Source organism: Neomonachus schauinslandi, chromosome 4 (assembly GCF_002201575.2).
Source record: "Neomonachus schauinslandi chromosome 4, ASM220157v2, whole genome shotgun sequence".
NCBI lineage: Eukaryota > Metazoa > Chordata > Mammalia > Carnivora > Phocidae > Neomonachus > Neomonachus schauinslandi.
The window spans coordinates 106106884-106132731 of NC_058406.1; the positions used below are offsets into that span (position 1 = coordinate 106106884).

Consider the following 25848-nt stretch of genomic DNA (forward strand, 5'->3'; position numbering starts at 1 on the left):
AACACCTATTCTTCTGAAACTGTTACAAAAAATAGAAATGGAAGGAAAACTTCCAAACTCATTTGATGAGGCTGACATTAACTTGATCCCCAAACCAAAGACCCCACCAAAAAGAATTACAGACCAATACCCCTGATGAACATGGATGCAAAAATTCTCACCAAGATACTAGCCAATAGGATCCAACAGTACATTAAAAGGATTGTTCACCATGACCAAGTGGGATTTATTCCTGGGCTGCAGGGGTGGTTCAACATCCACAAATCAATGTGATATACCACATTAATAAAAGAAAGGACAAGAACCATATGATCCTCTCAATTGATGCAGAAAAAGCATTTGATAAAATACAGCATCCTTTCTTGATTAAAACTCCCCACAGGATAGGGATAGAGGGAACATACCTCAATATCATAAGCTATAATACAAAAGACCCACAGCAAATATCATCCTCAATGGGGAAAAACTGAAAGCTAGTCCCCTAAGGTCAGGAACATGACAGGGATGCCCACTCTCACCACTGTTGTTCTACATTGTAACTGGAAGTCCTAGCCTGAGTGACCAGACAACAAAAAGAAATAAAAGGTATCCAAATCAGCAAAGAAGAAATCAAACTCTCACTCTTTGCAGATAGTATGATACTCACTGTAGAAAAAACAAGACTCCACCAAAAAATTCCTAGAACTGATACAGGAATTCAGCAACGTTGCAGGATATAAAATCAACGCACAGAAGTCAGTCATATTTCTATACACTAAGAATGAGGCAGAAAAAAGAGAAATCAAGGAATTGATCTCATTTACAACCGTACCAAAACCCAGAAGATACCTAGGAATAAACCTAACTAAAGAGGTAAAGGATCTGTACTCTGAAAACTATGAATAACTTATGAAAGAAATGGAGGAAGACACAAAGAAATGAAAAATATTCCATGCTCATGGAAGAATAAATATTGTAAAAATGTCTAAGCTACTCAAAGCAATCTACACATTCAATGCAGTCCCTATCAACATACTATCAGCATTTATCACAGAGCTGGAACAAATAATCCTAAAATTTGTATGGAAAATAAAGACCACAAACAGCCAAAGCAATGTTGAAAAAGAAAACCAAAGCTGGAGGCATCACAATTCTGGACTTAAAGCTATATTACAAAGCTGTAATCATCCAGACAGTATGGTACTGGCACAAAAACAGACACATAGATCAATGGAACAGAATAGAGAACCTAAAAATGGACCCTAAACTCTAGGTCAACTACTCTTTGACAAAGCAGTAAAGAATATCCAGTGGAAAAAAGGCAGTCTCTTTAAAAAATGGTGTTCAGAAAATTGGACAGCCATGTGCAGAAGAATGAAATGACCACTTTCTTACACAAAATAAAGTCAAATGGATGAAAGACCTAAATGTGAGATAGGAATCCATCAAAATCCTAGAGAACACAGGCAGTAACCTCTTTGACCTCGGCTGCAGCAATCTTGTTAGACACATCTCCAAAGGCAAGGGAAACAAAGGCAAAAATGAACTACTGGGACTTCATCAGGATAAAAAGCTTTTGCACAGCAAAGGAAACAGTCGACAAAACTAAAAGGCAACCTACAGAATGGGAGAAGGTATTTGCAAATGTCTTATCAGATAAAGGGCTAGTATCCAAAATCTATAAAGAACTTATCAAACTCAACACCCCAAAAAACAAAAAATCCAGTGAAGAAATGGGTGGAAGACATGAACAGACATTTCTCCAAAGAAGATATACAATAGCCAACAGACACATGAAAACATGCTCCACATCACTTGGCATCAGGGAAATACAAATCAAAACCACAATGAGATACTACCTCACACCAGTCAGAATGGCTAAAATTAACAATACAGGAAAGAACAAATGCTGGCAAGGATGCAGAGAAAGGGGAACCCTCTTACACTGTTGGTGGGAATGCAAAGTGGTACAGCCACTCTGGAAAACAGTATGGAGGTTCCTTGAGAAGTTAAAAATAAAGCTACCCTACAACCCAGCAACTGCACCACCTAGTATTTATCCAAAGGATACAAACAGTGATTTGAAGGGGCTCATGCACCCAAATATTTATAGCAGCAATGTCCACAATAGCCAAACTATGTAAAGAGCCCAGTTATCTATAGACATATATCTAATGGAATATTAATATATAGAATAATATTCCATTATATATCATTATATAAATGTGTGTGTATGTATAATAGAATATTATCAGCCATCAAAAAGAATGAAATTTGTCCATTTGCAATGACATGGATGGAAGTAGAAGGTATTATGCTATGGTAAATAAGTCAGTTAGAGAAAGACAAATACCATATACTTTCACTCATGTGTGGAATTTAAAAACAAAACAGATGAACATAGGGGAAGGGAAGGAAAAATAAAGTAGGATGAAAACAGAGAGTGAAGCCAACTATAAGAAATGCTGTACTGTAGGAAACAAACTGAGGGTTGCTGCAGGGTAGGTGGGTGGTGGAAAAGGATTAATTGGGTTATGGGCATTAAGGAGGGCAGTTGATGTAATGAGCACTGGGTGTTATATGCAACTGATGAATGACTAAATCCTACCTTTGAAACTAAGAAAAAAAAAAAGCAAGAAAAAAAATAAGACAACTGCAGCCATCAAGAAACAATGGTAAACCTAGGGAAGGGAGAAAAAAGAATTTTCCAGCATTAGGATTTTCATAACTTCCAGTTTGAAAAAAAGATTACAAGGCTTACCAAGAAACTCTGATAAATATAACTACATAAATAATATTGGTTTATAACTACTATTTTTGTTTATGTAATTTAAAAGACAACTGCACAAAATAATATAATAATTCTATATTAATGGGGACATAATACACAAAGATGTAATTTGTAACACCACCACAAAGTGGGAGAGAGGCTGGAGCTTTATAGGAATGTTTTTGTGTACTATTAAAACTAAGTATCGGGCGCCTGGGTGGCTCAGTTGGTTAAGTGACTGCCTTCGGCTCAGGTCATGATCCTGGAGTCCCAGGATCGAGTCCCACATCAGGCTCCCTGCTCAGCAGGGAGTCTGCTTCTCCCTCTGACCCTCCTCCCTCTCATACTCTCTGTCTCTCATTCTCTCTCTCGCAAATAAATAAAATCTTAAAAAAAAAAAAAAAAAAAAAACCAACTATTGATTCAGTCCATGTTGTTATAAATTTAGAATGTTAATTACAATCACCAGAATAACCTGTAAGTAAAAAACTTAAAAACATACAGAAAAGGAAACAAGGAGGGATTTCAAATGATATATTATCAAAATTGATTAAATACAAAAGAAAACAGTTTTGGAATAATTCAGGGGAAAAAGATGATACTTATAGAAATCAAATAGAAGAATGACAGAAGTGCTTCCTAATCACATGAAATGTGAATAAATTAGACTCATTAATTCAAAGAAAGATATTGGCAGAATGGATTATAAAAGCACAATCCAATTATATACCATATACAGGTGGATCATTTTAGAGCCAAAGTGACAAACAGATTAAAAGTTAAAAAAAAAAAACACACAGAAAAATATATTCATGCACTAGTAACCAACAAAAAGCTGGCATGGCTACCAATATCAGAAAATAGACTTTGTGTGAGACCCCCCCCCAAAAAAAGCACAGACCCCAATTTCAATAATGGAGAGACAGAACATCTAGACAAAAGAACAATAAGGAAATAGAGGGCTTGAACAGCACTATAAACCAACTAAACCTACAGACATATAGAACACTCCACCCAACAAAAGCAGAACACATATTCCTCTAAATGTACCTGGAGCATTCTCCAGGACAGACCACATGTTAGGTACCAAACAAATCTCAGTAAATTGAAAAGACTGAAATCTTGCAAAATATTTTCTCTGACTAAAATGCAATGAAGCTAGAAATCAATTCCTTCTTTAGAAGGAAAAGTGGAAAATTACAAATACTTGGAAATTAGCACACTTCTAAAACAATGGAGTCAAACATGAAATCACAAAAGGAAATCAGAAAATACTTTGATACAAATGAAAACAAAAACACAATATGACAAAACATAATGCAGCAAAAACAACAGTTACACGTAACACCTACATTAAAAAATAAAGATGGCGGGTATTCATCCTTTCTGATGACTTTTACTCAACATGGATGGGACTGGAGGAGATTATGCTAAGTGAAATAAGTCAAGCAGAGAAAGTCAGTTATCATATGGTTTCACTTACTTATGGAACATAAGGAATAGCATAGAGGACATCAGGAGAAGGCAGGGAAAAATGAATGGGGGGCGGAAATCAGAGGGAGAGATGAACCCTGAGAGACTATGGACTCTGAGAAACAAACAGGGTTTTAGATGGGAGAGGGGTGGGGGGATGGGTTAGCCCGGTGATGGGTATTAAGGAGGGCACATACTGCATGGAGCACTGGGTGTTATACGAAAACAATGGATCGTGGATCACCACATCAAAAACTAATGATGTATTGTATGGTGACTAACCTAATAAAATTAAAAAAAAAAATAAAGATGGCGGGACACCTGGGTGGCTCAGTCATTTAAGCATCTGCCTTAGGCTCAGGTCATGATCCCAGGGTCCTGGGATCGAGTCCTGCATCAGTCTCCTTGCTTGGTGGGGAGCCTGATTCTCCCTCTGCTTGCCGCTACCCCTGCTTGTGAGCACTTTCTCTCTCTCTTGCTCTCTCTCAGAAATAAATAAAATCTTAAAAAAAAAATAAAGATGGCAAATGAATAACCTAAGTCCACACCATAAGGAACTAAAGAAGAAACAGTGAATTTAAACCCAAAGCTAGAAAATTAATGAAATAATAAAGGTTAAAGCACAGATAATAGAAATAGAGTATAGAAAAATAACAGAATCAATAAAGCAAAAGTTGGTTCTTTGAATATGTCAACAAAATTCTCATGCTTTCTTTTAGACTTAAAAAAAAAAGACAACACAAATAACTAAAATCAGAAATGAAAGTGAGGATAATATCAACCTTACAGAAATAAAAATACTAACATGTTAAATAACCTAATTAAAAAGGATAAATTCCTAGAAATATTAAATTACCAAAATTGAGTCAAGAAGAAATAGAAAGTCTAAACAGTTTGGCTATTTTGGACATTACTGCTATGAACTCTGGGGTGCATATGCCTCTTCTTTTCACTACATCTGTAGCCTGGTGATGAGTATTAAGGAGGGCATGTGTTGTAAGGAGCACTGGGTATTATATGCAAACAATGAATCATGGAACACTACATCAAAAACTAATGATGTACTGTATGGTGACTAACATAACGTAAAAAAAAAAGTCTAAATAGACCTATATATAGTAAGATTGAATTAGCATCAAAACCTCCCAACAGAGACCTGAAACCATAAAACTCCCAGAAGAACACAGGCAGTAATCTCTTTGACACTGGCCATAGAAACATTTTTTCTAAATAGGTCTCCTGAGGCAAGGAAACAGAAGCAAAGATAAAGTATTGGGACTACATCAAAATAAAAAGCTTTGCACAGCAAAGGAAACAACAAAATGAAAAGGCAACCTCCTGAACGGGAGTAGATATTTGCAAATGATATATCCAATAAGGGGTTAATAACCAAAATGTACATAAGTCAACACCAAAAAGACCAAATAATCCAATTAAAATGGGCAGAGGATCTGAATAGACATTTTTCCAAAGACAACTTACAGATGAACAATAGACACATATATAAAAGATACTCATCACTGATCATTAGGGAAATGTAAATCAAAACCACAATGAGATATCACCTCATACCTGTCAGAATGGCTGATATCAAAAACACAAGAAACAAGTGTTGGCTAGGAATGTGGAGAAAAAGGAACCCTTGTGCACTGCTAGTGGGAATGCAAACTGGTGCAGCCACTGTGGAAAACAGTATGGAGATTCCTCAAAAAATTAAAAATAGAATTTCCTCATGATCCAGTAATTCCACTATTGGGTATGTACCTAAAGAAGATGAAAACACTAATGTGAAAATATATATGCACCCCTCTGGTTTATTTATTTATTATTTTTTAAATTTTTATTTATTTATTTATTTTTTAAGATTTATTTATTTGAGAGAGTGAGAATGAGAGAGAGTACATGAGAGGGGGGAGGGTCAGAGGGAGAAGCAGGCTCCTCGCTGAGCAGGGAGCCCGATGCGGGACTCGATCCCGGGACTCCAGGATCATGACCTGAGCCGAAGGCAGTTGCTTAACCAATTGAGCCACCCAGGCGCCCCTATTTATTTATTTTTTAAGATTTTATTTATTTATTTGACACAGACAAAGTGAGAGGGAGAACACAAGCAGGGGGAGTGGGAGAGGGAGAAGCAGGCTTCCTGCTGAGCAGGGAGCCCGATGCAGGGCTTGATCCTAGGACCCTGGGATCATGACCTGAGCCGAAGGCAGATGCTTAACAACTGAGCCACCCAGCATTACTTACAATAGCCAAGGTAAGGAAGCAGTTCAAGTGTTCATTGACTGATGAATGGATAAAGATGTCACCCCCCCCCACACACACAATGAATATTACTCAGCCATAAAAAAGAATGAAATTTTGCCATGTGCAACAACATAGATGGACCTAGAGGGTATTATACTAAGTGAAATAAGTCAGTCAGAGAAAGACAAATATCGTATGATTTCACTCACATGTGGAATTTGAGAAACAAAACAAACTAACAAAGAGAAAAGACAAATAAAAAAACCCCAGACTCTTAAATACAGAAAACTGGTGGCTGCCAGAGGGGAGGTGAGTGTGGGGGAGAGGGTGAAATAGAAAAGGGGGATCAAGAGTATACTTACCTTGATGAGCATGGAGAAATGTATAAATTGTGGAACTGGGTGCCTGGGTGGCTCAGTCATTTAAGCGTCTACCTTTGGCTCAGGTAATGATCCCAGGGCCCTGGGATTGAGCCCTGCATTGGGCTCCCTGCTCAGCAGGGAGTCTGCTTCTTCCTCTCCCTCTCCTTCTGCCTCTCCCCTGGCTTGTGCTCTCTCTCTCTCTCAAATAAATAAAATCTTTAAAAAAAAAAAGAATTGTGGAATCACTATATTGTACACCTGAAACTACTATAACACTGTATGTTAATTATACTTCAATTAAAAAAAAAAAGAAAAACAAGACAAAAATAAATGCAAAAAAATCTTCTAACAAAGAGCTGGCCAACACCTAGATGACTTCATTGGTGAATTTTATAAAACACTTAAGAGTTAACACCAATCCTGGGGCACCTGGGTGGCTCAGTTGATTAAGCATCTGACTCTTGATTTCGGTTCTGGTCATGATCTCGGGGTTGTGAGATCAAGCTCCATGTTGGACTCCAAACTCAGCATGGTGTCTGCTTGGGATTCTCTCTCTCTCCAACCTGCCCCTCCCCCCATTTGTACACACACACACACACACACACACTCTCTCTCTCTAAAATAAATTTTAGAGTCTTAAAAAAGAAAGAGTTAACACCAATCCTTCTCAAACTTCTCGAAAACATACCTGAGAAGTTAAAAATTGCTAACTCATTTGAAAAGACCATTATTACCCTGATACCAAAGCCAGACAGAGGTTCCACAAGAAAACTAGAAACCAGTATCCTGGGCACCTGGGTGGCTCAGATGGTTAAGCGTCTGCCTTCGGCTCAGGTCATGATCCCAGGGTCCTGGGATCGAGTCCCGCATCGGGCTCCCTGCTCCTTGGGAGCCTGCTTCTCTCTCTCTCTCTGTCTCTCATGAATAAATAAATAAAATCTTTAAAAAAAAAAAAAAAAAGAAACCAGTATCCCTTATGAACTCTGATTCAAAAATTCTCAACAAAATACTAGCAAACAGAATCCAACAGCATAGTAAAAGGATTACTCACCATGGACAAGCAGGATTTATCCCAGCAATGCTGGGATGGTTCAACACCTAAATATCAATCATTATAATTCACATTCATAAATGAAGAAGAAAAACCACAAGTTCATCTCAATTAATGCAAAAAAATCATTTGACAACACTCTATGATGATAAAAATCTCAACAAACTAAGAACAGAAGGGAACTTTATCAACATGATAAAAGGACATTTATGTAAATGTCCCACAGCTGAGAAGATACTCAACAGTGAAAGATGAAAAGGTCCCCCTAAAGATGAGGAACAAACAAGGATGCCCACATTTACCATTGTTACTCAACATTGTACTGCATGTTCTAGCCAGAGCAATTAGGCAAGAAAAAAGAAATAAAAGCAAATTAGAAAAGAGGAAGTTAAACTATTATCAGATGATGTGATCCTACATATAGTAAACCCCCAAAATCTTGATACTATTCATATTTCCTTATAATCAGTACAGATGTCTTCTTTTATTTCCTGGTTTCCAAACAAATATTTTTACTTACCCAAGAATCACAGAGTTGCTGTTTGGAGACAAGATATGGCTTAAACATGTAGTAGTCCCCCATGTGTAATGAGATCATTTATCATCCTGAGCAGTTGTGCAAATGTCTCTGAAAGCTGTATATAGTAACTTTTTACCACATTCTCATGGGTTTGGATACAATTTCAAGCAGACAGCTTTGAAACTGGACTGATACACAGTCATCTTGTAACAAGGATCTTTTACTGACATGAAAACTAGTTGTTAAAAAACAGGGTTTCCCATAACATGGGGATCTAGTCAATACATCCCAAATTATCAAGACAAGCAAAAATGATAGTTAATTTGTTGTTAAACAATATAGTATAATCAACACCAAGGTAGTTTGTTCTGGTTGTTTTTGTGTTTAGCAAAAAATATTTACTAGATCATGTGTATACTGGATTTTCACATACATGATCACTTTTCTTTTGAGATGAAATTTCTTTTAATATAATACCATTTGTTGAGAATGTAATGGTTTATTTTTATTTTATTTTTTTAAGATTTTATTTATTTGAGAGAGAGCACATGAGAGGGGGGAGGGTCGGAGGGAGAAGCAGTCCTGCAGAGCAGGGAGCCCGATGTGGGACTCGACCCAGGGACTCCAGGATCATGACCTGAGCTGAAGGCAGTCGCTTATATAATGGTTTATTATTTTTTTTTTAAAGATTTTATTTATTTGAGAGAGAGAGAGTGAGAGACAGAGAGCATGAGAGGGGGGAGGGTCAGAGGGAGAAGCAGACTCCCTACCGAGCAGGGAGCCAGATGCGGGACTCGATCCCCGGACTCCAGGATCATGACCTGAGCCAAAGGCAGTCGCTTAACCAACTGAGCCACCCAGGCGCCCAATGGTTTATTCTTAATATCATAATGCATTCAACCAAATATTATCAGAAATACTTTGTCGAGTAGTATAATGAATTATTTCATCAGGTGAACATTTTGTTTCTGAAACTACACTTTGGGAAAAAATTTAAATGTTTCATATTCCTAAGATGATTATTTTTCAAAAGCATACAAGAATCTCCAAATATAAATGTCTAAAGAAACAATAAAAGCTCAGAGCCAACCTGAAATCAGTTCAGGTGCATGCAGAATTAGATGAGGGGTGCAGTTTCTGTGAAGAAAAGGAATCCATTTTTGTGTTTCATAATTTGATCTTGTTTTAGAATGCATGTTTTCTCTCCAAACAAGGAATTCACTTCCATAGGGTTTTGTGTGTTTTTTTCCCTAGAATTGAAATGCTCTGTGCTATCCCTGTCATCATACTTGCAATTCCTGAAGTTAGAAATTCTGAGTCTGGGATGCCAGGCACTTTTATCTATCTTATTGTAAGCAGCAAAAGTGAGTGCTAAGACCAAGGTTTTTTATCTCTAAATACTTTCTCTTCTAGAGAACAAATCTATCATAAAATGTCTAAAATAGAAGAGAATAAAATGAAAGAAAATAGCCTAGAAAAATATCCTAAAATATCAAAAGCAATCATTTCTAAATATAAGCCATATCATTCATGATTATTCCTGTACTGCTAATATAATGTAACACCTTATCATTTATGCTTTTGGCTTTACTCTTATAAAATCTTAATGATGAAGTCTTCTGGGTGTTATTTCCAATGTGTCATAATTACTAATGAGAATACTGCATGGGATGTTCATACTTACACCATTTATTTAGCTGGTTTATCTAAGTCATAGCATTTATAATATGCTATATTCTTGATTTAATGCTTGTATGAGCCTAGATATATATTTTCCCACTTTGTCTATTATAATCCTAACCTAATCTTTATTACCTAATCATTCATTCATCCCAATATTCACTTATTTATCATGATCTTGATTGAACTCTTGCTACGAGACTTTACCACTAAATAGATTTCTTCTCTTCAGTGCTTCCGGAAAATCAGCACATTGATGGCTGTAGATGGAAGTTTAGCAGATTCTTTTTTTTTTAAAGATTTTATTTATTCATTTGAGAGAGAGTTAGACAGAGAGGGAGAGCATGAGCAGGGGAGAGAGGCAGAGGCAGAGGGAGAAGCAGGCTCCCCACTGAGCAGAGCCCAACCTGGGGCTCAATCCCAGAACCCTGGGATCATGACCTGAGCTGAAGGCAGATACTTAACCATCTGAACCACCCAGGTGCCCCAAGTTTAGGAGATTCTTTGAACACTTTCATGCTTTTTTTCTGCTGACTTCCACAGTTCTTCACATCCAGGGCTCCCATCCTATCCAAGTTCTGCCAAGGATGTTGGGGTCTGTTGCCTGGTCAATCAAGCACTTTACTTGAGCCTCTTCTGATAGTCCACTCTCTGGTTGTTGGGCACGGATGTTGTGATCTTTGCTTCCTCGTGCTACAGCCACATAATCTCCAAAGGCAAGTGCCTTCTCATGGCCCAGGAACAGCTCATCACTGGAAAAAAGATTAAACAAATACAAAAACATGAACCATTATTTTTCCTTTGTTGCCTGCATTCCTAGCTATCCTACCCAAACATTCCCTCTCTCATCACTTATAGAATATTTTCTGTGGCTTAAAACTTTGAAATCAAGAGATTGGATTTGTAGGAACACAGAGCATGAATAATGTTGTTATTAACATTTGTCTACAGGTGCCTGGCTGGCTCAGTTGGTAGGGCATGTGACTATTGATCTCAGGGTTGTGAGTTAGAGCTCCACGTTGGGTGTAGAGATTATTTTTAAAAAATAAACAAAGCTCACCTAATAAAAATTTTAACAGAATTAAAAAAATATATATGTTAAAAAATTTGTCTACAAGTTTTTGTGTAAATGTACACTTTCATTTCTCTTTGGTGTGTACCTAGGAGTGGAATTACAGGGCCAAGTGGTAATTCTATATTTAACGTTTTGAGACACTGCCAGACTGTTTTTCATAGCAGCTGCATCGTTTTACATTCATATTAGCAACACACAAGGGTTCCAATATCTCCACATTCTTCACAACATGTGCTGTATTTCATTTTCTAAAAAGAGTTATTTATTTCAGAGACAGAGAGAATACAGGGGGAGGGGTAGAGGAAGAGGGAGAGAGAAACCTAAGTAGACTCTGTGCTTAGTGCTGAGCCCGACTTGGGGCTTGATCTCACAATCCCGAGATTATGACCTGAGCTGAAACCAAGAGTCAGATGCTCAACCAACTGCCACCCAGGTGGCCCAAATTCCATTTTTTAATTATACCCATTCTAGTGGGTGTGAAGTGGTGCCTCTCTTTGTATTTCTCTGATGACTAATAAATCTTTCCATATGCTATATGCTACTTGGCCATTTATATACCTTCTTTAGAGAAATGTCTGCTCAAATCCTTTGGTCATTTTTAAATTGGGTTGTTTGTCTTTTTATTGAGTTTCTAAGAGTTTTTTTTAATGTATTATACAAGTCCCCTGTCAGCTATGACTTTCAAATATTTTCTCCCATTTTGTGGGGTTGTCTTTTTTACTTTCTTGATGGTATCCTGTGAAGCACAAAACTTTTAAGTTTTGATGAATTTACCTATTTTTTTCTTTTCTTGTTTGTGCTTTTTGGTGTTGTACCTAAAAATGACAGATGTCATTGCCAAATCCAGGTCATGAAGATCTATCCCTGTACTTCTTTGAGTATTTTATAGTTTTAGCTCTTTCATTTAGGTCTTTGATCCATTCTGCAATAATTTTTGTGTATGGTGTGAGATAGGGATCCACTTTTGTTCCTTTGCCAGAGCCATTTATTGGAAAGACCATTCGTACCCTGAACAACTGACCATAGATCGCCATTTACTATTACTTAATTGTAAAGTCCCAACTTTTTTCCCTCTTGTGAAACATTTCTATAAATTTGTTTGCTTTAGACCTCAACAAGAAAAAATTTTGAAGCTAACCTAAAGGCTAACCCAGTGTGGATTCTTGTCCAATAAGTCCATACTTATTCTCCACATCTGTGTGCTATGCACACCAAGATAACATTTTGTCCTAAAAAGGACAAAAGCAAATTTAGAATCTAAATCTCCTCTTCTATACAAAAATATTATTGTAATTGCCTAAAAATGCTCCTGCTGGGGGTGCCTGGGTGGCTCAGCTGGTTAAGCATCTGCCTTTGGCTCAGGTCATGATCTCAGGGTCCCGGGACTGAGCCCCATGTCAGGCTCCCTGCTCAGCGGGGGAGTCTGCTTCTCCCTCTTTCTGTCTCCCACCTCCCACCCCCGCCCCAGTTTGTGCTGGCTCTCACTCTCTCTCAAATAAATAAATAAATAAATAAAATCTTAAAAAAAAAAAATGCTCCTGCTGTTCCTCACATTGGTACAGGTTATTCCAGGTACTGACCTGAACACTGTGCCAAGAGGGCAGAGGCCAAGTACACAGCATTCAGAGATACGGACCCTGCCCAGCCCTGGAGAAGTCAACCTCCTTAAGCCATTCTTTTTTCATTTGTAAAATGAGGATAATAATGCTAACATCAAATGCTAAATGGAAAGTATTCAGGACTTTATATATTAGTAATTCTTCAGTAAATAGCAGCATGTTGGCATTTTTTTTCTTCACAAATAACCACCTTACCAAGTAATAACTGCTGGGTTGGCGCCTGCTAACTTTCTCTTAGCATAATGTATTTTTTGCCGGGGATACCAATTTTTTTCAGTTACATTTATTTCTTGAATCCATGATCCTCCTTTTTTTAGCATTTTCTGTTCAAAATTCTGAAAAGAACATGATGTTCTCTGCTTATTATAACAGTTTATATGATCACATCCAAACAGATTGAACAAGTAATGATTTTAAAATAAGTATCTTTAACTGGAGAGAGCTTTATAGCTTTTTATACACATTCTAATAGTACTACATATAACTGTGACAACGACAGTGAGGGACTGCAGTTATGTATCACACCCTATCAAGGATGCCATCACTAAGCTTCATTCTTTTGGGGCTGTATTATAAAGAACCTCAACATTTAAGAAAGCACTATGTGTCAAATCAAGGAACCTCATGTGGAACAGATTTTAAGCTAAAAGTTGTCTCAGAAATCAGACCCACCACCAATGGGTCTATATTAACTCCTTCTTAGAAATATACTCATTTGAAACAACAGTTTTCTCCAAATGAAGATTATGTCTCTTACCTGGTTTTCAGGCCAACTGCCCCCAAATGTTAATTTTAAGAAATACTACACAAAACAATGTAAATATTTTAATAAATACAATCTGATGTATTTCCATCATACAATAAGAGACGCCAGATCAGTCCTTGGTATATTGTAATAAAAATGAAAAGTGCATATAAACAAGCCTACTTTCCAGTCGAAGGAAGGTTCCTTTATAAACACATCCATGGTGTTAGTAAGCAGGTCAGAGTGTGAGCGGAAGGCTCTCAGTGCATGCACCATGACACTGGACATAACGCCTGCTTCTTTCATTGGTAACATCAGATTGATAAACTGGCGAGTCAGACGAAAAGGCATCAACTCAGGGACGGGCAGAAACTAAAGAGAAAAAAATAATGTACAAGAAGGAGAACATATGAACTAGAAATCTCAAAAGAAAAGGCACAAAGCATCATTCCATAGACAGTTATTATTCACAGTTAGTGAGTAATTCACAGTTGGTGAAAATATGTACTCTTCTTTTCTTGGAATTAGCTACACAGACATGAATCCACTGTGCCCAAGAGTAATCAACACAATCATCTTTGCAATGCACAAACCTATGTGTGTAGGACCACAAAGTCTGCACAGATTTACAAGTACAATTGAAAACATTCAGTGTTTAATGTCACAGGAAAGATTTATATTGTATCACATCTTGTGGAAGACATTTAGATTAAGGGGCTTCATAAAACCTCCTTATAGTCTTCCCTTTTTATTTAAGATTTTATTTATTTATTCGACAGAGAGAGTGAGAATACAAGCAGGGGGAGCAGTAGAGAAAGAGGGAGAAGCAGGCCTCCCGCTGAGCAGGGAGCCTGACACAGGGCTCGATCCCAGGACCCTGAGATCATGACCCGAGCAGAAGGCAGACGTTCAACCATCTGAGCCACCCAGGCACCCCTAGTCTTCCCTTTTTATAGGAACACATTGTATTCTTGGCTTTGATTATATAATTCATCATTACATCTTCTGTAACCTGTTTGAACAAGGCCAAAACAAAGTTGAGATTATCCCTTATTCTGCAAGAATGTCGAATTTAATGACCAAGACAAACCAAGCTAATTGATGTGTCATTTCTTCCTTAAAAACCATCCAATTTCCAGAAGGTCCTATGACTATGGTTCTAAATCAGCCAAGAACAAGAGCAAGGTGAGCATACCTGAGTAGCTGATCCAAATGCATGCCCAAAGTCGATTCCGATCATTCCACCTGTCTCCATGTTTACCATGAAATTGTTCAGATGTCTGTCTCCAATGCCCAGAATCCAGTGGCTAATGCACATAAGAGCATGAGAGCTGGCAAAGTGGGAGCGAAGTGCCAAGAAGGCCTCAGGGCCTGTGCTCATCTTCAGAAAGGCCCGCCTGAGGGAGGGAGACATGATCTCTGTAGTCTCTGCTACGCCACCAACTTGTTTGTAGTCAGAAGGATACTTACTTTAAGAGATCAGCTGGCACTTTACTTTCTCTCCTTCTAAAAGATGTGACTGTTTCAGAACGACTAGCTGCCCTATGATTTAATAATAGGAAATGCCTAATTAGAACAAATTTCTATGACTTGAGATTTAAAATTTAAAATTATTTATATTGAAGCTCAAGTATCAAATAATTAGGTTTTGATCTGAGGCAAAACTTTTTTTTTTTTAATATTTTATTTATTTGAGAGAGAGAGAGAGAGCGTGCATGAGAGAGAGAGAACACGAGCAAGGCAGGAGGGGTAAAGGGAGAAGAAAAAGCAGACTCCCGCTGAGCAGGGAGCCTGATGTGGGGCTTGATCCCAGGACCCTGGGATCATAACCTGAGCTGAAGGAAGACTCTTAACTGACTGAGGCACCCAGGCGCCCGAGGCAAAACTTTCTAAGAAACAAAAGTAACACGCTACTTTGAGAAGAATTAACTAGTTAGTAAAAAGGAAAATCAAAACAAAACTTACTTAAACATTGACATGTAAGCGCCAACATCGTATTTCCCAGACATCTTTGTCAGCCAGTCTCTATATTCACATGGTGGTGCTTTGGGATCACTAACAAGTAGGAAAAAGGGAATCAGCACTAGGAAGATATTTAGCATTATAATGATTTCAGTGGCAAAGATCACCAAGAATTCTTTGAAAAATAGTGAAGAGTCAGGGAAGGAAATACGACTTTTAATCATATGTAATATTAACACTGACCCCATGCTACTCTGGATCTAGAATCTTAATATATCATTATTCATGCTTAGTTACTCCTAAAGAAACGGAAGCTATTTCCTATGCAAAAATTCAGGCACGAAATGATCAGAGACAATAAATTTCCACTTCATACAGACAGGAACAAGATGAACTAAATGTGAGTGTTTATGATCCAGGCATATGGTTCTAAAAATCTGGTAGTGGAAAAACCCATAGCAGCAAGATGACAGCACAACGTGCAACTCACTCAGAGTAGGCAAGAAGTGATAAGCCATATTACTTCCACAAACTAAAAGGCCACCAATTAGTGTTGAAGATGGATGAAGTCTGTTTTTGGATTGCCACATTTTTTCTTCACCATTTCCAGTATGCAGATACATACAAAATCCATACTAAATACAGTAAGATATTTTCTTAAATGACAATGGCTTTGAATTGAATTTAGAAAGCTGTTTTTATTTTATTTATTTTTATTTTTTTATTTTTTAAAGATTTTATTTATTTGACAGAGAGAGACACAGCGAGAGAGGGAACACAAGCAGGGGGAGTGGGAGAGGGAGAAGCAGGCTTCCTGCCGAGCAGGGAGCCCGATGCGGGGCTCCATCCCAGGACCCTGGGATCATGACCTGAGCCGAAGGCAGATGCTTAACGACTGAGCCACCCAGGCGCCCCTAGAAAGCTGTTTTTAGTAATACTTCACAGACAAAAGGCATATTGGGCTGTTGGAAACATGTGTTTTTATGTTCAGCCACTTTGGGGTTTGTCAAAAGCTTTAATAAGTCTTCCTAAAAAGAAATCTAAAGATAGAACTATTTCACAACGTTAGTAGTTCAATCACTTAAAGTGAATCTTTTCTGAGTTTCTATTAAGTTAATTTCACAATACAGCTTTCCACTTCAGTCTAAATTCTCTCCAAGTTTCATTTGGGATGAAAATCTAAGTTGGAAAACTGCAACACGTAAATTAAGAAAAAAGTAGCAATGATTTTACTAATAGGGGCTGGAAGTGCCTTGTTTTAAAAAGGTAGTGGGAAGTAATTTATACACTTCTGTATTTGAAAAGCACTTTAAACTCCATCAACACCTATGTTCACTTTATGTATTTTACATTACTATCCCATCTTAGAAATGGAGGCATCGGAACAAGGGAAAGGCAAGTCACCTTTTCAAGATGCCTACTCTAAGTCAGAACCACTGTAAGTTAGCACTGAAGTGAGATCTGGACTTCCTGACTCCAGAAAGTACTGTCCATCAGTTTCCCTGTCTTCCAGGGAACTCAGAAACAACTGTAGGCAAAGGACTCAAATGACTAAAATTAAAAGTTCATAAACACAGCCTTATTTAGCAGGAGCAAGAGTTTGTTAAGAATATGCTTAATTTTACAGAAATCATTTTTGACTGATGAGAATTTTGCTCCTATGTAAATACTTTCAGGACAGAACAGAGTACAATGAAGAGAAACAGGTCTTGAAGCTATTTATCGCCATTTCCTCTTCCCTCATCCAATAGTTAGTCATCAAAACTTGTCAACTCCTTCAAAATTTCTTTCAATGTTGTCCTTATTTTTCTTTACCGAAACAAAAAACAAAACGCTTTCTGATTAAAAATATATGTTCATTGTTGAAAACTTGGAAAATATAAAAGGATAAAGAAAAATAAAAAGCACCAATATCATGACTTAGAATTAATCACTAATAATCCTAGCTAGCCCACTTACATGCTGAGAAGCCTAGGACGATTTACATAACCTCTCTGGGCCTTAACTTCCTCATCTGTACAAAGATGTTAATAAGTTGTGGTTTTTGTAAGAAAGAAATGACTTTATACACATTAAGAACGGAGAATACTGCCTAGCCTGCAGAAAATGTTTAATCAAATGTTAGCTGCTAATCTTATTATTTTATTTCCTTCAAGATTTTTGTTGTTGTTGCAAAGCTAATACTTTTTTTTTTTTTCAATGTGGTAAAAATCTATGTAGTTACTGTTTGGAACCCTCTCCTCCATTTAGTTTATTCACCCAGCCAGAGGTGGAGAAAAGAACTAACCAGGGTGTGGCTCAGAGCCCCAAATTAGAAGGAATCCAGAAATGTCACTGGAAACACAAGGTAGAGGAAACTTAATATAAAACAACATTACTCAGGGAGATTATGACTGGGGAGTAACAGGCTTGCTGGATGTGTCTGGGCAGAGCTGAAGGAGGAGTATTTAGGCTCCACATCACCTTGTATAAGCAGTTTTCTCCTCTCGTGACATGTTACTCAAAAGAAAGTCCTTCAAGGTAAAAGTATTTTCAATCCATTCAATTAGTCCTAATCTGAAAAGGAGAATAAATAGTTTATGAACACAAATCTAAACTGTTCTTTCTTCACTAGAAAAAAGTTCTGTAGAATCAAAGCAGAACAGAGTTCTTCACGTTAGTTCTTCATTTACCTTCTCCACATTAAATTTGAAAATCATAGGTTTACAAGGGTTTATTAGTTCTGTTTAGCCCAGTCTTTGTGAAAGCTGAAATACCAAATTGTCAAGTGACCTCCAATCCCATCTCTGTAACCTTAAACAAGGATCTGGCTCAGTGCTAGAATTTCCATTCACATAGATCTGTTCTAGAATGACCATGTGCTTTGGTCCCACCTGGAGGTCATGGGTATGACATGGTAGGTCTTCAACTGCATGTTTCTCTGGCTACAGGCAGCGTCCTGAGAAAGGAGGACATTCATGACCTCAAAGAGTTGTTCAATCCGCTGGTCCTGCCGCAGGTCTTCACCCCCCTTGACAAGGAAAGGGTACTCTTTCTCATCATGGCCTCGGATGATGATGCGCTTCGGCTTTCTGATAGAAGTCATTACTTTTACCTTTAAAAATTATGAAAATATTTTAGATGCACTCTAAGAAATTGACAAAACAGCTAATCATATCATTATCAAAAGAGGAAAAGTAAGGCTGGTTGGCATACATTCCTCAAAGAGAGACCTCTCTTGAGGACAGAGTGAAGTGACAGAAAAATAATAGAGAACCTACTGCCAGCAAAATATTTGTTACCTGTTTATGCCCTACTGCTGTACCTCTAGAAACTTCATATCCCTTGTTACAAATAATTGCTTATAAATGTGGATATCCTTAGTAATGAGCAACATACAAACTTACTAAAATTACTTAATTTAACTCTACATATGTTTTAAAATAGATACACACACACAGAATTTATTGAGTTTGTACACTTTGAGTTTGTAACACTGAAGCATTATATTAAGGGATTCAGTATGTGATAGGATCAGAATACTCCGTGCATTTGAGATCAAGACGGGAAATTGTCTTTTCTTTAGTAAAGACAAATACGTCATTCTTATACCTGAAGACCCACACTCACAATCTTTACAGAAATCATTTGTGACTGATGAGAAATTTGCTCCTATGTAAATACTTTCAGGACAGAATAGAGTACAATGAAGAGAAACAGGCCTTAAAGCTATTTATGACTATTTCCTCTTCCTTCATCCAACAGTTACTCACTAAAACTTGTCAAACACTGGCACCTACCCGCTCATCAAACCCAGCGATTCGTGCATGGTATTCTGGCACTGGCTTTCCTTTGCCATCATATTGACCTAAGACAAACCACAGAAGCCTTACTTAGATATAGTTTGTTAGAGAACCCTGTATTTTTAACACATACCTATTGATCTAATAATAATTTTTATTTTATTTTTTAAAATTTATTTATTTATTTATTTGAGAGAGAGAGAGAGAGAGAGAAACAGCATGAGAGGGGATAGGGTCAGAGGGAGAAGCAAGCTCCCCGATGAGCCGGGAGCCCGATGTGGGACTCGATCCCAGGACTCCGGGATCATGACCTGAGCCGAAGGCAGTCGCTTAACCAACTGAGCCACCCAGGCGCCCTAATAATAATTTTTAAAGAGCTGTATGATACAATTTTTTACTAAAAGTTTTCATTTTAAAAAAACGTGACTTAAAAAGATTTATTTATTTATGTTAAAGAGAGAAACAGAGAAAGAGCACCTATGTTTGGGGGTGGGGTGGGGGAGAGGGGCAGAGAGAGACTCTCAAGCAGAATCCCCGCTAAGTGCGGCACCTGATGGTGGCTTGATCTCACAACCTTGAGATCATGACCTGAGCTGAAAGCAAGAGTTGGATGCTTAACCAACTGAGCCACCTAAGCGCCCCCCAAAATTTGAGTTGTTTAAGTAATGCTATTATTTCTCAATTTGACTAATGGAAGTTAGCTTCCTATTCTAATGGAGTAGACAAATTCCAAACAGGAAAAATAATGCATTAAGCTAGAACACTTTATTTCAAGGAGAATCTAGCTACATATGAGGAGGCTTACATTTTCAGTTTTTCTTCATGCAATGCAGAGCTGTTAATAATAACAAAGAAAAGTCTCCAATTTGTTTTTATATCCACTAGATAAGAATATGAATAACCATAATAAAACATTCTTTTGGCAAATTCCAGGGTGAAGAACATGGAATGTATAAAGATTGTCTTTGAAAAATCATGCTGTGTTCACATCAGAACAACTTGCTGTGTGTCTCTATCCTCAATGTCACACTTCTTTGTCCTGAAGGTAAGTCATTTATCATTATCTCGTCATTTTAAATGGGACCAATATACACATCCACGGAAGTGATTTGCATTTATACCTGTACTACATTTCTGAAGAAAAGTTATTTAGGAGCAAAGCATGGGTATGTTCAGAGGAAATTACCAGTTACATTATTAAATGGAAGTCTGAATACTTGTATAATCGGGAAAAGTAAGAAAACTATAATCTAATTAGACATTTAGTTCAGTGTACTCATGAATAGTAATTACAGATTCTCCTAATGACAAAAAGGTATGGCAAAATCTTAAATTCTTTAAAAAAAAAAAAAAAAAGGTAACTATCAAGAACCCAAAATTCCTATTTTTAGAAATAAAGAATCCCTGCTATATACCACTATTCTCCTTAAAGTCCAGTTTTGTCACCCCAAAGGTAAACTCACCAGGAATCTCCAGCTCATTTCTCAAAAATTCTACTTTGAAGTCACTCATCCAGGGTGAGCATTCTTTCAGATTCCCAGGTGGCTTTGAGTCTCTGCACATTTTATAAAATAGTGAGTCGGTAATGTCGGTAAAGTCACGGAGTTTCATTCCAGGCAGCTTAGAACCTCCTTTCCCAAAGTGTTTATCAAATTCTTTTCCAAAAGCCTGAAATTAATAATAATTTACATTAAATATTAATGTTTAGTTTGAAATTTGGGAAAGGTTCTAGATTTATACTTTTGCTTTCCTTGAATGTTTTAATACTCTAAACTCAATGAAGCCTGCCTTTGTGTGTTCCTCTGAAAAGACAGAAAGGATACAGTTAGTAATGACTTATAATCATAAATTCTAATCATAGGTTCTAATAAGGGCTTAAAAACCTTTTAACCTATTTGTGTCCATTGTCTAGTTACTAATCTACATCATTTTTTTTTAAATTAAAGATTTTTTATTTATTTGAGAGAGAAAGAATGAGACAGAGCATGAGAGAGGGGAGGGTCAGAGGGAGAAGCAGACTCCCCGCCGAGCAGGGAGTCTGATGTGGGACTCGATCCTGGGACTCCAGGATCATGACCTGAGCTGAAGGCAGTCACTTAACCAACTGAGCCACCCAAGTGCCCCTACTAATCTACATCATTATGACAGCAGGAGTAATTAGGAACGAGGTACTAAATAAAGGGAGTAATTGAACAAAAATGAAAAGCCTGTGATTCTTCATCAGAGCTAAAGAGCAATAAAGGTCTTTAAACCATTATTTTGGATCACAAGCCAGTATAAACATTATTTAGATAATTTATATTTCTTTTATTATTATTTTTTAATTTAAATTTTGGTAAGCATACAGTGCAATATCAGCTTCAGGAGTAGAAGTCAGTGATTCCTCACATACATACAACACCCAGTGCTCATCACAACAAGTGCTTTCCTTAATACTCATCACCCATTTAGCCCAGCCTCACCCACCACCCTCCGTGAACTCCCAGTTTGTTCTCTATCTTTAAGGGTCTCTTATGGCTTTCTCTCTCTCCTTTTTTTTCTTTTCCTCCTTCCCATATGTTCATCTGTTTTCTTTCTTAAATTCCACATATGAGTGAGATCAAATGGTGTTTGTCTTTCTCTGACTTATTTCACTTAGCATAATACACTCTAGCTCCATCCATGTCACTGAAAATGGCAAGATTTCGTTTTTTGATGGCTGAGTAATATTCCATTGTATATATACACCACATCTTCTTTATCCATTCATCAGTCGATGGACATGTGGGCTCTCTCCATAGTTTGGCTATTGTTGATAATGCTGCTATAAATATTGGGGTGCATGTACCCCTTCATATCTGTACTTTTATAGATAATTTATATTTATAAAAGCAATTATTAGAAGTACTTTATCTTGGAACATAACAAATATTTGTTTGTATTAGTCTCTACTCAAATACTTATTTAAATTATAATCCTGGGGCGCCTGGGTGGCTCAGTTGGTTAAGCGACTGCCTTCGGTTCAGGTCATGATCCTGGAGTCCCGGGATCGAGTCCCACATCGGGCTCCCTGCTCGGCAGGGAGTCTGCTTCGTCCTCTGACCCTATCCCCTCTCATGTGTTCTCTCTCTCTCATTCTCTCTCTCAAATAAATAAATAAAATCTTTAAAAAAAAAAAATAAATTATAATCCTGATATCAAAATAAAAAACCCAAAAAACAAAAGACTTTTGAATCACTAATAGTGGCTTAATAATAGTCATCAAGATTTACCCAATCATCTTTAATTTTTTTTTAAAGATTTTTATTTATTTATTTGACAGAGAGAGACACAGCGAGAGAGGGAACACAAGCAGGGGGAATGGGAGAGGGAGAAGCAGGTTTCCCTGCCGAGCAGGGAGCCCGATGCAGGGCTCGATCCCAGGACCCTGGGATCATGACCTGAGCCGAAGGCAGACGCTTAACGACTGAGCCACCCAGGCGTCCCCAATCATCTTTAATTTTTAAAAATTTTTTACTGCACAGTAGTATTCTACATGAACCAATGAACAGGGCCGCTGTCGATATTCTCACACTGATTGAGGAGAGAAACAGATAGCAAACTATGATGAAATACCCTGCCCTCTGTCTGGGGCAGGGGTCAGAGCATCCTGAGAGCAGGGCAGATGGGGGAAGGCTGCAGAACAGTAAAGTTTTCTCACAGGTGATGGACCAGTTCCTCTGTGCTAGAGGATTTGGCATCAGTTGCCGTTCTGCCATTCTCTCCATTTGATACAGGGCAAGTCTCCTGTTTGTCAGACCTAGCTTCTTTGTTTAGAACAAGGTATGGCAAACTACAGCCTGCAAGTCAAAGCCCACTGCCTGTTTTTATAAATAAAATTTTATTGGATTCCTGCCGACCATGCCTATCATTTACATACTGTCCAGGGCTGCTTTCGCACTAGGATGACAGATTTGAGTACTCGTAACATGAGAATGATATGGCCTGAAAATCGAAAATCTGGACCTTTACAGAAAACACATGTAGACCACTGGTTTAAGAAAAAACAAACAGAAATACTTTTCCAAATCTAGTGTTCTACAATTTTATAAATTTTATTAATGCTAGTACATTGACTTTAAGTATATTTGCAGTATGTCTATTTCCTGTTCTGAGGTTCTTGTATATTCAGTACTAGAGACAGATTTGATACCATGTATAGCCTAGCACTATTATGTCATAACATGAAGTACAGAGAGTTATGGTTTTATCTTCACTTTTAAGGATATATCACTGGTCACATGTAGGTAACAGATAGTCCTCTATGATCCCACATACATACCATTAACAAAAACTACCCTAAGTAGAAATGTACCTAAAGAACCCACCAAAATCTATCTCTACTTATCAAAACTATACCAATTATTCATCTAATTCAAGATGCCAGTTTCACGTCAGGCAGCATTCTAGGAGGTGGAGAGAAGAGGTGAACAAGACAAAATTCCTGTCCACAAGTCTAATTAATTCATAAATTAAAGGAAGAGCTAAAGAGAAAAAGGGTTTTCCACTCCCAAGGATCTCCCCAGAAGAACCTATACACAGATATTCACAGCAGCAGCATTCATAACAGCTAAGACATGGAAACACTCCAAATGTCCATCCACTGACAAAAGGATAAACACAATGTGGCATGTCCTTACAGTGGAATAATATACAGCAATAAAAAGGAATGACCACTGATACATGCTACAGCATGGATGAACTCTGAAAACATCACACGGGGTGAAAGAAGCCAGTCACATGTTGTAAGATTCCATTTATACAGAATGTCCAGAAGAGGCAAATCTACAGAAACAAAGTACTTTAGTGGTTGTCTGGGGTGACAGGAGAGGGGGGATTGGGAGTAACTGCTAACAGGTATGGGCTTTCAGGGGTGATAAAAATGTTCTGGGGGCGCCTGGGTGGCTCAGTTGGTTAAGCAGCTGACTTCAGCTCAGGCCATGATCTCAGGGTCCTGGGATCAAGCCCTGCATCAGGCTCCCTGCTCAGTGGGGAGTCTGCTTCTCCCACTCTCCTCCCACCTCATGCTTGCTCTCACACTTGTTTTCTCTCTCTCTGAAATAAATAAATGAAATCTTTAAAAAGAGGTGCTTGGGTGACTCAGTTAAGCAACTGCCTTTGGCTCAGGTCATGATCCCAGGGTCCTAAGATTGAGCCCCACACTGGACTCCCTGCTCAGTGAGGAGCCTGCTTCTCCTGTCTCTGCCCAACCCTCCCTCCACCACCACTCGTGCCCGCTCTCTCTCAAATAAGTAAAATCTTTAAAAAAAGAGAAAATGTTCTAAAACTGATGTGTAATGTTTATACAACTCTGTAAATATAATAAAAACTAATACAAAAAAACTATAGCATTTTACACTTTATTTTTTTTAAAGATTTTATTTATTTAATAGAGAGAGAGAGAGCGAAAGAGGGAACACAAGCAGGGGCAGTGGGAGAGGGAGAAGCAGGCTTCCCATGGAGCAGGGAGCCCGATGTGGGGCTCTATCCCAGGACCCTGGGATCGTGACCTGAGCCGAAGGCAGACGCTTAACGACTGAGCCACCCAGGCACCCCGCATTGTACACTTAAAACAGATGGATTATAGGGTGTGTGAATTATATCTTAATAAAGCAGTTATTTAAAAAAACCAAAAGAGACAAAGATCTTCCTTTGCACTAGAGACTGTGAAACTTGAGAACTCTGGCAATATGAGTACCAGGACTTCTCCTAATGCTATTATATTTCTTGAAGTTTATGAAACAAAGGTAATTTGACAAAAATTAGAACAAAAATCAGTGATTAATGCTAACAGAGGTATACATATGGTGTGTTACACAACAGAGAAGGAGTATCTAAATCTTGTTGGGTAAGGAGGTTCAGGGAAGGCTCTAGAGGAGAAATGATGCATAAGCCAAGCGTCTAAGCGTGAGTTCTCCAGATGGACGGAGAGGAGGTAAACCCATGTAAAGGGAGCAACAAGCACAAGGCATGGTGCTGTGAAATCTGGACATTTCAAGGTTCATTCTGTTCTCTACTGGCTCCAAGGGGCTCTCCTGATTCCCTCCAAACTGGGGGGTATTCTCTTCCTTTCAACTCTAGGGCAACTTCAGAAACAGATTTCATGTATCATACTTGTTCTCAAGCCACAGTTCTTTATATACTGTATTTGTCAGACAATCTCTTTGAATTCAGGAACTGGGTCTGTCTTCTCTTTGTATGTCCTGTAGCATCCAGGCGTATGCCTTGGACAGAGGGAAGGGCTCAAAATGGTCACCAACTTGTACACAATACAAATATTTTCTTGATCCAACGTTCAAATTGTTACGAGAATTAAAAATATTAAACTACAGCATTAAGGAGGGCACTTGTGGCGAGCACTGGGTGTTGTATGTAAGTGATGAACCACTGAATTCTACCCCAGAAGCCAATAGTGCACTATATGTTAACTAATAAAATTTAAATTAAAAAAAATTAACAAATATATTAAACTACATATAACCTTCAAATCTAAAAATCTGAGCATGAAGAACAGAATGCAATACAAACCCCATGGTTTTATCTATTAATAGCCCCACTTGCCACTATC

The 25848-nt window shown here is 37.9% G+C and overlaps 1 protein-coding gene across 2 annotated transcripts in view; it reads right to left on the reverse strand.

Annotated features, from left to right (window-relative positions):
- Positions 1-10552: 10552 nt before the first annotated feature.
- Positions 10553-25848, reverse strand: part of PRKDC (protein kinase, DNA-activated, catalytic subunit) — a 247255-nt gene continuing 231959 nt past the window's right edge. The window contains exons 77-86 of one of the 2 annotated variants that reach the window (XM_044914627.1): positions 20726-20930; positions 19260-19327; positions 18354-18574; positions 17944-18036; positions 15484-15573; positions 14989-15060; positions 14714-14915; positions 13702-13890; positions 12969-13108; positions 10553-10831 (exon numbers count right to left, since the gene is read on the reverse strand). In XM_044914627.1, coding sequence (XP_044770562.1) covers positions 10627-10831; positions 12969-13108; positions 13702-13890; positions 14714-14915; positions 14989-15060; positions 15484-15573; positions 17944-18036; positions 18354-18574; positions 19260-19327; positions 20726-20930 — 1485 coding nt within the window. In that variant the 3' untranslated portion in view covers positions 10553-10626. The remainder of the gene's footprint in view (positions 10832-12968; positions 13109-13701; positions 13891-14713; positions 14916-14988; positions 15061-15483; positions 15574-17943; positions 18037-18353; positions 18575-19259; positions 19328-20725; positions 20931-25848) is intronic. The other variant, XM_044914628.1, reaches the window with a different exon arrangement.